Source organism: Herpailurus yagouaroundi, unplaced genomic scaffold (genome assembly GCF_014898765.1).
Source record: "Herpailurus yagouaroundi ecotype Mexico unplaced genomic scaffold, PumYag 163, whole genome shotgun sequence".
Taxonomy (NCBI): Eukaryota; Metazoa; Chordata; class Mammalia; order Carnivora; family Felidae; genus Herpailurus; species Herpailurus yagouaroundi.
This window is the reverse complement of record NW_024412404.1, coordinates 23,342,623-23,357,046: the sequence shown is the minus strand read 5'-3', so window position 1 is coordinate 23,357,046 and position 14,424 is coordinate 23,342,623. Positions and strand designations below refer to the sequence as shown.

Genomic DNA, 14,424 nt, shown 5'->3' with positions numbered 1-14,424 from the left:
CGTTTCCATTATTTTATTAACAGCTATGATGATACAGAGAACATTCTTGACAATGCATCCTTGTGCACGTAGACAAATGTTTCTCTAGGATAGGAACTGAAAAATGGAATAGGTCATGGAGTGTGCACATTAGACAGTTTAATATCAGTCTAATAGTCTCCAAGTGGCTGGGCCAATTCTCACCCCACACCTGTGCTGTGCGAGACCACAAATGCAGGTGTTCACTCTGCAAGTTTACTTGAGTGCCTATCAGTGTGGGAGCTTGGTTCTAGGTGCTGGGGACATAGCAGGGAAGAAGATAGATGAAAATCTATTCCCTCATGAGGCTAATAATTTAAATGGTTGGAAGATTTAACTTCTGCCAGTCTTAGGGGTAAAAGTTTCCCTGTCACTTAACTTTGCTATTTGCATTCATTCTTTGGGGGCTCAATTGTAAGAGGTGAAAGCCAGGTAGCTCACCACCAGAGCTGGGTGCTCATGATTCTTGGGGTGCAGGTGTGTCATTAAATGCATTTAACCAGTGACACAGGGTAGCGGTTACGAGAGGGATGGAGTGAGGATGGATGGAAGAAGGAACTGGTATCCTCCCAACTGGTGTTCAGAAGGACCTAAGAGTCATGCGTGTACAAGCAGATGTATATGCAACCTCCTCAAACCTTACATTTCCCCTTCTAAATATATCAAATATATGCATGCAAATAAATAATCAAATATATGCATGCAAATAAATAATATGCCATTGATTATTAGACATACTATCAAATTTAATTACAATCTTTGGGGGTAAAAAGACACCACATGAAATGAATTCATTCCATATTTCAGAAATGCAAACATGTAAAAAGGAATCGTGCTTTAGGTATGAGGACACATGATACGCCTGTATCTGTAGAAGGCTCTTGGATGTAGAAGGGTGGGTGCAGTGACCTACTGTCATCTTTATAAATAAGTCCAATTTTAAAGTAAAGAGGGCTGGGGATATGACATAGGATTTGATTTCCTGGCCTCCTCACTCCTCCCCTTTTGAGCTTGTATCAAAGGGACCAATGTCAGAGCCACCCTCCTTACTGGGGTGATGCTGAGAGTTCCACACTGAACTGAGAGGACAGGGATCAAGGGTCAGGGGTCACAAAGAATTTTGAGAAATTTATTTTGGCATATTGCAGGTATTGCTGAAATCCTCGCTGCCTGACCAGTAGCCTGAAAGGGTCAGTCCAGGAATGGCAGCAGTAATTGCCAATTTTGTCAGTATGCTGTATGGCTTACCCAAATGCTTAACAGGATTTGTTTTTTGTTTGTTTTTTTTTAATTTTTTTTTTTAACGTTTATTTATTTTTTGGGGGACAGAGAGAGACAGAGCATGAATGGGGGAGGGGCAGAGAGAGAGGGAGACACAGAATCAGAAACAGGGTCCAGGCTCTGAGCCATCAGCCCAGAGCCCGATGCGGGGCTCGAACTCACAGACTGCGAGATCGTGACCTGGCTGAAGTCGGACGCTTAACCGACTGCGCCACCCAGGCGCCCCAGGATTTGTTTTTATTTATGCCTATAGCAACCCTGAAAGGGAAGTACTGCTATCATTCAAGTTGAAGAACCAGCCTTAAGGTTGCACAGCTAGAGAGGCAAGGAGCTGGACCTGGAGGCCAGGTCTGCTGACTCTGAGCTCAGGATATGCCTTGTCCTCCCTGACGGGGCAGGGGGGCTGGGCATGGGGATATGAATATCGAGGGCTCACCTCTTACTTGCCCTCTCATCCCTGCAGGGCTGCAGGACAACCCCTGGGTATGTGACTGCCGCCTCTATGACCTAGCCCGTTTCCTGGAAGGCTGGGACCCAAACCTGGCTTTCATAGAGGCCAGGGTGAAGTGTGCCAGCCCGCGCAGCCTGGCCGGAGTGGCCCTCAGCCAGCTGGAACTGAGGAAGTGCCAGAGTCCGGAGATCCGTCCAGGGGTAGCCAGCCTCAGGTCCCCTCTGGGCAGTGCAGTATTGCTACGTTGTGGGGCCACCGGGGTCCCTGGGCCGGAGATGAGCTGGAGGAGAGCCAACGGGTATCCGCTCAACGGCACAGGTTTGTGAGCTACAGGGACTGTGGTGCTGAGATTGCAGACTGAGTGTGGGGGCGGGGGGGGTTGCAGGGGAGGGTGGGGATGTCAGCATCTTTGGTGGGAGGTCAGGTCTGCCAAGGAAGGGAGGTCAGCTGAGCGAGGCTGTTTACTCCTGTTGTGGCTGAGTGGAGGTAGACAGGCTCTGCCCAGACAGAACATGGGACAGTGGCTTCCATGATGACAATAGCTGTCAACCTGCCCTACATATTCCAGAAGACACTGATCAGGGCCCACCCTGGGAGGAACAAAATGCTGCCATTTTGGTGGAAGATACTCTTAGTGTATTTGATATTTATGGTAAGTTTCCAAGTTGTGAATGTTAAACCAGTTTCACTAAGAGTGATTAATAATATGAGTTACCATCTACTGAGCTCCTTAGGTGTTGAGTACATTATGTGCATAATGTCACTGAACTTTAAAGAACAACCTGGTTATCCTTTTTGTTTTGTAAGTCAACAGACTCTGAGACGCTAAAAGCTTGGCCTACAGCACACAGCCTCCCATGTTATTTTTGCTGTGTAGACAGAGATGGTTCATCTCTGGTACAGGATGGTGGGGTTTACCAGAGTCACAGCCTACCTGCGTGCAGGCAAGGGGTTGAGGAGGGATCGTTTCTTAGTGCATGACCAGAAAACCGCATGTCCTCGCAGCTCCCTTTGGGGTCTCCTTCAACTAGGCTGGCGAGTGTTGCTCTGGGATTGTGGGTTTGAAATCAATTGACAAACAAACATTGTATAAGGAGCTTCATTATGTAAAACACAAAGTCGAAGACACTCTGATGGAGGTGGCAGTGTGTCTGGGCAGGGTGGCAATGTGCTTCCGGCTAGGGCTCTGTCTCGTGTTCACCCTGACCCACCTTCCCCCACAGAGCACAGCCTGCTTCCCTAAGGAGTCCGTTCTATAGGATTCCGGGGCCCTGAAGAATACAGATTTAGAAGGCAGATCATCCTGAGACTCAGCCTGAGCCTAGGTCTCCCCAAATTTGAGCCCAGGTGATCTTGATCCCCTTGGCTAGTCTAAGAAAAGTTGAGTAACTCCCAGTGGTTTCTCAGGATGACAAGGTCTCCTATGTATACAAGAGCATGCACAGTCCAGGGGCTGTGAACTTGACCCTAGGAGGAAGCTTGGGGCAGATGGGCCCACTCATTTTCCTGCTTTATGCCTCTTTCCCCTCAGTGCACCAGGAAGTTGCCAGCGATGGCACGAGTTGGACGCTGCTGGGCCTGCCTGCTGTGTCCCACCTTGACTCAGGAGACTACATCTGCCAGGCCAAGAACTTCCTGGGAGTCTATGAGACTGTCATCTCCCTGGCCGTCACTGAGCCCCAGGCTTCCACAGAACACAGTGGGAGCCCAGGGTCACTGTGGGCAAGGACAGGTGAGGGGGCAGAAGCTGCCGCATACAACAAGATGGTGGCCAGGCATGTCCCTGACATTCCTGGACCTGCTGTCCTGGCCACTGGGCCCCCTGTGTCCAACATGAAGGAGGAGCTGACCCTCCAGCACTTCCAGATGGGGATCCCAGGAGAACGCTCGAACGGGCAGGCAGGACGCCAGGAGACCCAGATGGTGAGGTCTCTCAAGGTGGTGGGAGACACTTACCAGAGTGTGACCTTGGTGTGGAAGACCCCCCAGGCTGGGAGCATAACTACCTTCAGTGTCCTCTATGCTGTCTTTGGGCAGCGCAGCATGCGGAGGGTGGTTGTGCCGCCTGGAAAGACCAGCATCACCATCCGTGGGCTGGTGCCCAAGACCAAGTACGTGGCATGTGTCTGTGTGCGGGACCTGGTGCCCCAGAAGGAGCAGTGTGTCATCTTCTCCACGGACGAGGTGGTAGACGCCGAGGCCACCCAGCGGCTCATCAATGTGGTGGTGATCAGCGTGGCTGCTGTCATCGCCCTGCCCCTCACCCTTCTTGTCTGCTGCGGTGCTCTGCGAAGGCGCTGCCGGAAGTGCCGTTCTGGGGGCTCCGCCGAGGCCTACGTCAACCTGGAGAGGCTGGGCCACAGCGAGGATGGCTCTGAGGAGCTGTCCCAGCACAGCCTCAGTGAGGCCGACAGGCTCCTCTCGGCCCGTTCCAGCCTGGACTCTCAGGTCTTGGTGGGCAGGGGGGGCAGACGGATCAATGAGTACTTCTGCTGAGGGGGGTGCTCCCCTCCAGGTGCCCACACACCTGCCACGTTCACTTTCTGTCTTCCACTCTCACCTGCTCACTCTGACACCTGAGCCCACACTCACCCACTCTTGCCCACTTGGGTTCCTGCTTACTCATACGTGTGCACACAGTGACAGCAGCTAACACTAATTAAGCACTTACTATGTGCCAGGAAGTGTTCTAAGTGCTTTACATACACTGACTTGTTTAATTCTTATAACAACCCTTTGCAGAAGGCCCTCCCATTTTCCTGGAGAAGAAACGGGGATTAACCGACTTGCTTCTATCAGTCAGTTTTTCCCATGTAACAAATAAAAGCAAAATCTCAGGGGTATGCAGCAACAGGCACTATTTTCACCCGACCTACAGGTCTGTGGGTTGACAAGGGTGTCTCTGCTTCATGAGTTCTATTTGGGGCCCAGGATGAAGGGTCAATGGTTACTTGGGGCAGTCTTTCTCGGAGAGGTCAGATGATATCAGAGGAATGAACAAAAATAGGCAATGTCTCTTAAGTGCTTGGCTTTAGAGCTGGCACAATGCCATTTCTGCCCATATTCTCTCTGCCAAAGCCAAGTCCCATGGCCAAACCCAACTTTCATGTGGCATCAAAGGACAGCTCTGCCAGGGAGGTGATGGGGGGCAGGAAATAGTTTGCCGAGCAGTGATCTAATCCACTATATTGCCCACAATGTACACACAACTAGAAGGTGGCAGTTCTGGAGTCAGGATCAGGCAGTTGGTTCCAGGGTTGACAGTCCTTACCATGCCCCTCTTCTGCATCTTGATTACATTTATGCTAACTCATAGGCACTCACACACGCAGTCCCTTGATGCATTAGCCAAATTTGTATAGTCACACACACACACACACACACACACACACACACACACAGACCCACGCTGTACCCTCACTGTGTACACTTAGGGATTCTAACATTTTTTTTCTGGGTGCCATTCTGCCTAGAGATAATCATTCGATTTCAATAAATTCAGTGAATTGCAATAAATTTGATTTGGATGATGCCCAAGAGACCACTGCTCATTTACTCTCAGATGTCAGGCTGGAGGAATCTGAGAGACCCTCCATGGTGGGCGACACAGTACACCCAATGCTGTCTGGCACACAGCTCACCTCTGTTCCCATGTAGCAGTCTTTGTTAGGATTACTGACATTACCTGCATTCCTGAGGGTGTCTCAGGGCTTTCCCAGTTACTCAGTAGGCCACTTCTAGGTGGGATTCCTGTTCAGTTTGCTTCAAGTTGGGAAGCCTCTGAGACACCTCTGTGAACAGGTGAAGATGAATGTTTCCAGCAGAAGGGTCAATGTTGTGTCTTGTCTACAAGTCCAGGCTTTCATAAGGGGAGCATTCAGGGTGTTTGGTGCCAAGGCCTTTAGACAACAACGGAGAAAATTTGGGTACAGCAAGCAATCCCAGGGAACTATCCTGCTGGTATCGCCTGAAGTTACTGTACTCCCTCTCAACATTTACAAAAGACCTTACAACATCTGACCTTACAACATATTTCCTTGCCTTCTCTTATTTGATTTTTACAACAACCCATTATGGAGGATGAGCTGCTTGATTTTAAAGATGAAAAAACTGAAGCCCAAAGAGTTGACTGATTTGTAGGGGGTAGTGATCAAGTTTCTTGGAGGATCTAAGTCTTTGATAACTTTCTGGCCAAGCTGAAGGTCACTATTCAGTGTTGATCTCTACAACATGATCTACAGCAAGTTCATTACGGGAATGGATTTTTTCAAGTCATTGAAAACTGTAGGAACCATAAGACCACCAGTACACATGAGTATGGAATTTCCATATGTGGATATTTTCTGCCCATCACTCGGAGGGTACATCTGACTATAACTTATGGGCCATAGCCATTGGTAAGAGAAATTATTTGGTTGGAAGATGACAAAACCATTGTCTACAGCATGGGTCAACAAACATATTCTGTAAAGAAAGCCAGATAGTAAATATTTTAGGCTCTGTCACTACTACTCAGCTCTTCTGATGGAGTGTGAAAGCAGCCACAGACAATATGTAAGTTATGGGCATGGATGTGTTCCAATAAAATGTTATTTACAAAAACAAGTGGCAGGCTGGATTTGGCTCTCAGGCGGTAGCTTTCCAAACCCCAACGTAGATTCATTAAGACATTTCTGCTATTGAGACCCAAGACTCAATTCTGATTGTTTGATATATGAGATTGATAGGCACTCCCCAAATCAGAACAAATTAAGTGGATGAAAGCAGCCATCTATTGAAATGATTAAGATGTTTTCTCTAAATGATTGGCTGAGCCAATTAAGATTGAAAAATTAATGGCCCAAAGACAATAAACATCCAGTCAGTTTTATTAAACCTTGTTTGAAGAAAATTCAGGAACTTGAAAGCAAGAATTTGTTAGTATTTATTCAACATCATGTGAGTGTGTGTGTGTGTGTGTGTGTGTGTGTGTGGGTGTGTGTGTGAGAGAGAGAGAGAGAGAGAGAGAGAGAATTCAAACTTTTCAATAATTCATTAAGACCTGCTTTAGTGGGTCTGGATGGAATGACTCCAAAGATAGTCAGCCTCCCAATTTCCATCTTGTCAGTCTTCCTTTGTGTGTTCTGTCTCCCCTGGTTTGTTCTTGTAGAGGAGAACTATCCTGGATTATGCTCATAAATATTCACGTAACTGGAAAAAAATTAATTCCCGCTCTAAAAAATAAAATGATGTCTGGTTTATATATTGATCTTTTGGTATATGAGTCTGATTAGTATAAGTTGGTCCCTGAAAACCTTTTAGAGGTCAGGGAAAATAATTTCTTGTCTCCCAGTGATGAAGACCAACCTACACCAGGGTGGTCCCACAGCATGATGTCCTTGGAAGCCTTGTTTGGAGGTTGAATGAGATTGTGGCATCTCCATCATGTCTTTTTCTAACTACAACATAATTATATTTCTTTTAACCTAAGCAGGACGTATGTCCAATGCCACTTATCTCAAGTAGCATGTGTAAGTTGCAAGGTATAAAAGGCAAGTAACAGAAATTGTATCCTAGAAAGTTGATGTAGGGTATTGAAATTACTCAGTGACCAGTGCCTTTAAAGATCCTAGAGCTGGAAATGTTTGCTTTAACTATCATATAGTCCAGTGGAGACAAAAACAAACTTAAGAGTACTTGAACATGTTATTTGATTGCAAAGGTATTGTAGTCAGGATAGGTTAGGCTTATGCTATGCTAACAATCCCCAAATTTCAGTGGCTTAATATAGAAAGGTTTATCCCTTCCTTTACAGAGTCTCCTCAGTCGTGGTAAATGTGGATGGAGGGTAGGCTCTGCTCCATTTATTCACTCAGGGGCCCAGGCTAATGAAGACTCCACCACCTGGAATGTTAACACTTGCTGTAACAAGGGAGAAAAGAACCTGGAGAATCATGTAGGGGCTTTTAAAACATTAGTTCCTCTAAAATGCCATTAACCAGAATTTTATTTTTTTTTTAATTTTTTTTTTCCAACGTTTATTTTATTTTTGGGACAGAGAGAGACAGAGCATGAACGGGCGAGGGGCAGAGAGAGAGGGAGACACAGAATCGGAAACAGGCTCCAGGCTCTGAGCCATCAGCCCAGAGCCCGACGCGGGGCTCGAACTCACGGACCGCGAGATCGTGACCTGGTTGAAGTCGGACGCTCAACCGACTGCGCCACCCAGGCGCCCAGCCATTAACCAGAATTTTAGTTAGAAAGCCCACCTATTCAAGGGAGCTTGGGAATGTAGTCATTTGTATGTCCATCACAGACATGCCATTAGCATGGGTAGCCAGGAAGACATCTCAGATGGGGTTGGCAGCAGATGGAAGACTGAGAGAGAGCACTAGCTTGAAAAGAGGGAAAACAGCATGTCTGCTTCTGGATATGTCACCTAGTTCTCTGTCTGAGCCATCCCAAAGTTCTACTAACATCAGGGTGCCATTTTCCAAATGAATAGATAGAAAACTCTCTTATTAAGGTTCTATTAAGACTAGCCAGGGAGCCACCACACAGAGGCTATTTATATCTAATTATTTCATAAACGGAATGTCTCTTCTCTCATGACTATCTCTACTAATAATTCTAACAGCCAAGTTCCTGAACACATCCTACTGGAAGGGAGATGAGGGTGTCATATTCTCAAACTCCTTCCCCTTGTGGTTAATTCTCTTGAGTTTTAGGAACACCACTTAACCACTAGTTATTTAAGGTAAATGACATAACCCAGCTTTAATTGCCCCAGTCTCTTGCCTTAACTGAAAACATAGGTGTTCCCTGTGCCCATATGCCAAATAAGGAAACCAGGAGATGAAGGGGTCAGGAGAGGAGAAGGAGCAGTGCAGAAGTGGCCTGCATGAGTCCAGAAATGACATGCCAGGGGATACTCTTCTCAAGCTTTCATCAAACCACTGGAAAGTTAGGTTCAGCTGGATTCATTTGAAGAGGATAGCATGGGATGAACAGGGAAGAAATTGTGGGGGATGAAGATTTCTTTAGGCCCTCAAATTTTGAGGTGAGAAAAGAATTCACTAGTGGGTTGTGATGCAGTGAATTGAATCACATTTTTTTTTTTTTTTTCCAAAAAGCAAGCTTGAAAAAATCTTGGCCAACCTGGTACAAGTTCTCTGGAGTGAGAATCAGAATTGTCTGCCATCAGGCCAAACTGGCCGGGCCCTTGGGCACCCCACCCTCAGTTGCTATATGTGGTTTGCTTTGGGAAGGGCATGACCTCATGCAAGCAATCCTTGCAGCTGAGCATCGACTTATTCCTTGAAGGGGCTCTAGGCAGCACATCTCCATGTCTAGCACAAGTTTTGCACCCATTTCACTCTCCTTGTTTTGATTTCTACCTTGAGAGGAACTTCAGAGATCTATCCAGATTGTAGAGATAGACAAAAAACTCAAGCAAATATATCTGGCTTGGATAGAAAGCCTGGAGGGTAATCAGCTTAGTTGGTGACCCATTTCCCCCCTCACTGGTTAACTGCTAAGCGGATTTTCTTCCTTGAGGCCTTTTGTAGGGTATGATGTATATCATGAGTCTTAAGGGAACTCATGGAATTTCAATATTCACCAGGAAATACCCCAAGTAATAGGGAAGTAGACTTTTCTGCTTTTCAAGAGTCTGTTGGTGTGGGAAGGGAATCAGTATATCTACTGTATGTTAGGTACTTTATTCTATATAACCTCAAATTTTCCTAGAAATGTTATGACATGTTTATTAATTTCCCTATTTTTCAGAGGAGAAACTGAGATTCATGGAGCTTAGTGACTTTCCAAAGATCTCAAGACAAGGAATCATAAGCTAGAGAGAAGACCCCACAGGGTCTATGAAGTTTTGTCCACCAGTGAATTCCTGACACCTAGAAATTGTGTGGTTTAGAGCACATGGCCAATATTTGTTGAATGATTACAGAGTGACGAAGTACCCCAAATCACATATATCTCACCTTAAAATGTAAGCCTTTATCATGTGACATACACAGCATTCAGGATCCAGGATAAGAAACACACTTTGGTTTAATCAGAAAACACAATCTTGAAATATACCCGCAGGTATGTAAGAGAATAAAATATGTTTAAAAGGTTATAAAAAAAAAATAAAAAAAAAAAGAAAACACAATCTTGTGGTTTAACCTCTGCATCATGATGCTTCTCTGACTCTGGTCATCCAAGTGGCAAGAACAGCTGCCTTAATACAGTAGAGGAATGAATCCATCACTCCAGGTGTGGAGAGAAGCCAGAGATGGAGTGGTCACATCTTTGTTACCCACCATGCATTCACTTCTAGAGAGTTGTTGAAAATTCTAGCTTTCAGGAGCCAATTGTGATGAAGTATTGGATGGATTCTGGCCAAATAACTTGAACCATAGTGCTCAGGATAGTATTACTTGCTGGTTTCTTGGATCCTTTTTTTGTAAGAAACTGAGGGAAGACAGTATCAGTGCTGAGTAGGACAACTGGCTTAGAGTTTGCTTTCTAGACTTGAGAACTAGAAAAAGGATAAATTTTGTGACCTTAGTTAAGACACATAGCTCTCTCTTCATGAGTTCTTATTGAGCTTGTGATCTGGGCCATAACAGACCTCAGAGCATCCAGGGACTTTGCCACTGCTGTGCTGACCTACATCACCATGGATTACCAATAATAGGATTTGCCACTCGGAAGCTTGGACTATACTTACTCAAAACTTGCAAGGTAGTTTCTTACAGAGGAATATGGCTTCAGTTTCTCACTATTGCCTGCTAGTTCTGGTCTTTCTGGATTCACATGCAGCTCAGCCATCCTGTCCACCAGGATGTACCTGCTCAGAGGACAGTTTCGGCAGGTGCGCTGTGCTAACAAGATGCCAGAAGGTTGTAAGGGATGGGTTTTATTTGGGGGAAGTTGTGGAGTGGGAACAGGCCTAGATTTGGCAGGAAATCAGCAAATGTCTAGTTGGTGCTGAACTTTGGAGAATTGTGCACTTTTACCAAAATGGGTCTCTTTTATTTCAAGTGAATAGCATATATATTTTTTCTTCTAATTCATACATCTAATGCCAGAATAAACCTGATCTCACTTCCCTGATGTTCATCTTAAAGATTTTGTGGTTTCTTGTACAGGGCTCTGCAGTGCATGTCTACCTCTTTGGGAATGATCCCAAGGAAACTTCCTGAAGAGTTAAAGCGGTTGAGAATTGAAAATTCACCCTTATTCGAACTGCCCCAAGGGTCCTTCATCAACATGAGCACGTTGGAATACCTTTGGCTTAATTTTAACAACATCACTGTGATACACCTAGGAGCCCTGGAGCACCTGTCAGAACTGAAAGAGCTGAGACTGGAGGGGAACAAACTTCGTTCAGTGCCATGGACAGCATTCCAAGCCACCCCTCTTCTGAGGGTCTTGGATCTCAAACACAACAGGATTGACGTGCTCCCTGAGCTGGCTCTTCAGTTCTTGGTCAGTCTGACCTACCTTGACCTATCCTCCAATAGGCTTACAGTTGTATCCAAGGGCGTCTTCTCGAACTGGCTGGCCTACCAGAAACCCCATCAGCCTGGCTGCGGAGCCAGGATTCACTCCAGTTTGGTGCTGGCACTGCACGACAACCCTTGGCTATGTGACTGTCGCCTGAGGGGACTTGTTCAATTTGTAAAGTCCAACAGCATCCCGGTCATCCTGGTGAATTCCTACCTGGTGTGCCAACACCCTCTCTCCAAAGCAGGGCAGCTTTTTCATGAAACTGAGCTCAGTGTTTGCATGAAACCACAGATCTCAACCTCCAATGTCAGTGTCACCATCCAGGTGGGACAGAATGTGACCCTGAGATGCCTGGCACAGGCCAGTCCCTCACCAACCATTGTATGGACTTATCCTCTGAGCATGTGGAGAGAATTTGATGGTAAGCCACATGGACCCTCTCAATGTGTCTTGGGGAAGACTGAGGTCTACAGCAACCCTATCCTAAGTAGAGAGGTTCTAAACTGGGTCAATCATGAAATAAAGGTGTGGGGAAGATTGGGATAGCCTTAAATTATACTCACCACAACAGGAAAGTTTCCAAGATATAGTTCCACTATTGGCATGATTTTAAGTGATTGCATACAGATCCCTATAGGATATACATGTATATATGTAAATATAATGTATTGGAGCTGGCTTAACATATTATATAAATATTATAAAATTATACATGAACAAATATATTCTCTGAGAGTCTTCTAGATGCAAAATATGATACTATGTATTTTTAAATCATAGAATTTCTGACTAGGACTCATTCTAGAGACCATTACTTATTTCTTAAATTTGCTGGAGCAGACTTATCTGGGGTATTTGTTTGAAATAAGATTTCCAGGCTCCTTCCCTGGAGATTCAGATTTACTGTGTCCAGGGGAGGACCTAAGAATAATGTAAATTAACAAGAGTTCCCTCTTCTCCCCTCTTTCTTTCCCCAACTAATTCTTACCATTGGGCAAGGTTGGAAATTCCTACATATAGACTGAATTTTACATTTCCCACCACTGTGTTGTTCAGACCTTATCGGCTTAAAGTTGTACTACTGGGACCCTGGATGAGGAAGTGACCTCCATGGGCCTCACAACTGGGATTCAAACATGCCTCTCATTTTCTGAAATTCTATGGTCTGCTTTCATACATTAGATGGAATCACCTTTAATGCTACCCTGCAGCACTGGGACATATCACAGGCCAGAGGTGGCTTCCCTAGGGATATCCTGAAGTCTAGAAGACAACTAGAAATATCTGAGTAAAACTTGAGAAGTATAGTCAGTTATCCAGATATTTGTTGTGCATAGTGAAAAACCACTGGAAGATTAAAAAATACCTAACTAACTGAACTGTTGATTTTTTCCCATCATTTTGATCACATCTTATTGGCTTGAGGTTAAATACCAATGAAGGAGAAATGTAGGATTTATTGTTGTAGCCTTTTTAAGAGCCGTGAGATGCATGCATGTCTTTTTTAATGCTTTGAAGTCAGTTTCTTTGGTACCATATTATATGTATCCTCTCAGTAATAACAACAGCTAGCACTAAGCACTTAGTATCAAACCTACATAAAGGATACTATTATCATCCCATTTTACTGATGAGAAAATTGAAGCCAAGAGAATCTTAGCAACTTGTCCAGGACTATATACTTATTAAGGGATAGAACCCAGGCATTTGGCTCCAGACTCTGAGCCTCTCTATACCTGGCAGGCAAAAAAAGACCCTTCTTGAAGCTCACAGTATCACACGGTGGCGAGAGATCTCCCAGAAACCATGATGTTGGCTCAGTGAGGCTTCTGGTAGTTTGGTGGGAGCAGCTAGTGAAGTTGACAATGTGGTCTCCGTAGGCAGAAGAGCAAGGTTCCAGATCAGTCACTGCCTCTGATCATTTCTCACAAGGGGCAAGTTGCTTAATCACTCCAATCCTCAACTTGTTATGTGTAAAAATGGGGTACTTACCTTACAGGGGTGCTGAGAGGCAAACACCTGGCACCAAACATATGCTTAATAAATCGTCACCTTCAGCTCAGAAAAATAATAATAATTAGCATTGCTGAATGCTGTCCAGCTTTCTGTCAGAGAAATATCTATTGGAACTGTTTTGCTCTCTCCCCACCCAGTGTTGACCTCATCTACTGCAGAAGATACTGCTCTGTCGGAGCTGGTCATACCTGCTGCCCACCTGGTGGACAGGGGTAATTACACCTGTGTGGCCTCCAACTCCATCGGCAGGAGCACCCTTGTCATCTCCCTCCAAGTCCAGCCTGCCCAGACCCTGTCTGTGCCCCATTCTGCCTTTTTCCCCTCGGATGGCAATGCCTATGTTGACCTGAGGGTCGTCAAGCAGACAGTGCATGGGATTCTGCTGGAGTGGTTTGCGGTGGTTGACACCCCTGAGGAGAAATGGTTCACCCTCTACATTGCATCAGATGAAACACTCAAGAAGGAGGTGGTCCACATCGGCCCCGGGATCAACACGTACGCCGTGGATGACCTCCTTCCCAGCACAAAGTATGAGGCATGCCTCAGCCTGGGGGGCCAGCCCCCACGTAGGGGCCGGTGTGTGGTCTTTGTGACGGGCAGAGACCATGGCGAGCTGGAGGGACGGGAGCGCCTCCTGCACATCACAGTGGTCCTGTGCGCTGTGTTGCTGGCGGTGCCTGTGGGCGCCTACGTCTGGGCAGCCCAGGCCCCCTGCAGCTGCAGGGAGTGGGGGCTGCACTGCTGTCCTCACCGCAGGAAGGCTCCCAGGTGCCCCCGTGCTGTGCCACAGCACAGGGACTGCTCCTATAGAGAGCACATAGCTGTCTGTGAGGACCGCCTGGGGCACAGAGACGATGAAGGGGATGAAGAGAAAGATGGAGAGGAAGACAGGGGCTGAACAGCTCAGGCTGGGGGCAGGGGGTGGGGGGAAGCATGGTCCTTTAATCCGTAAACCCACCCTCTGTGGCAACTCTACTTGGCTTGACCCATTCATTCAATAGTATTTATTGAGCACCTACTCTGTTCCAGGCACCGAACTTGACACAATGATCAGGTAGACACAATTCTTCACAGAAGGGATGGCAATGGAGCTTTGTCCTGTCCAAACAGTTATCTTATTATACATGGTGACTGGAAATCAATAAATGTTACTCTTTCCATATATA

The 14,424-nt window shown here is 46.0% G+C and overlaps 2 protein-coding genes across 7 annotated transcripts in view; both read left to right on the top strand.

The window, feature by feature from the left end:
• LRIT1 (leucine rich repeat, Ig-like and transmembrane domains 1) overlaps positions 1 to 6,998 on the top strand; it is a 53,620-nt gene extending 46,622 nt beyond the window's left edge. For 2 of the 3 annotated variants that reach the window (XM_040485596.1, XM_040485595.1), the window contains 2 exons: positions 1,763 to 2,068; positions 3,282 to 6,998. In XM_040485596.1, coding sequence (XP_040341530.1) covers positions 1,763 to 2,068; positions 3,282 to 4,246 — 1,271 coding nt within the window. In that variant the 3' untranslated portion in view covers positions 4,247 to 6,998. The remainder of the gene's footprint in view (positions 1 to 1,762; positions 2,069 to 3,281) is intronic. The other variant, XM_040485597.1, reaches the window with a different exon arrangement.
• On the top strand, positions 6,043 to 14,424 carry LRIT2 (leucine rich repeat, Ig-like and transmembrane domains 2). 4 transcript variants are annotated; one of them, XM_040485600.1, is made up of 3 exons: positions 6,043 to 6,147; positions 10,882 to 11,663; positions 13,396 to 14,424. In XM_040485600.1, exons 1-3 carry the CDS (start codon positions 6,131 to 6,133, stop codon positions 14,154 to 14,156), a joined length of 1,560 nt encoding a protein of 519 aa, XP_040341534.1. In that variant the 5' UTR covers positions 6,043 to 6,130; the 3' UTR covers positions 14,157 to 14,424. The 4 variants fall into 4 exon arrangements, with proteins under 4 accessions (XP_040341534.1, XP_040341535.1, XP_040341532.1 ...); XM_040485601.1 differs by lacking the exon at positions 6,043 to 6,147 and adding an exon at positions 6,193 to 6,304; XM_040485598.1 differs by lacking the exon at positions 6,043 to 6,147 and adding an exon at positions 10,446 to 10,604.

Bases quoted from the DNA above. Each gene is read 5' to 3' on its own strand.
- LRIT2 (XM_040485598.1), top strand. From the start codon at position 10,495: ATGGCTTCAGTTTCTCACTATTGCCTGCTAGTTCTGGTCTTTCTGGAT. The intron at 10,605-10,881 runs GTGCGCTGTGCT...TTTCTTGTACAG, and splicing joins TCAGAGGACAGTTTCGGCAG to GGCTCTGCAGTGCATGTCTA. The intron at 11,664-13,395 runs GTAAGCCACATG...CTCCCCACCCAG, and splicing joins CATGTGGAGAGAATTTGATG to TGTTGACCTCATCTACTGCA.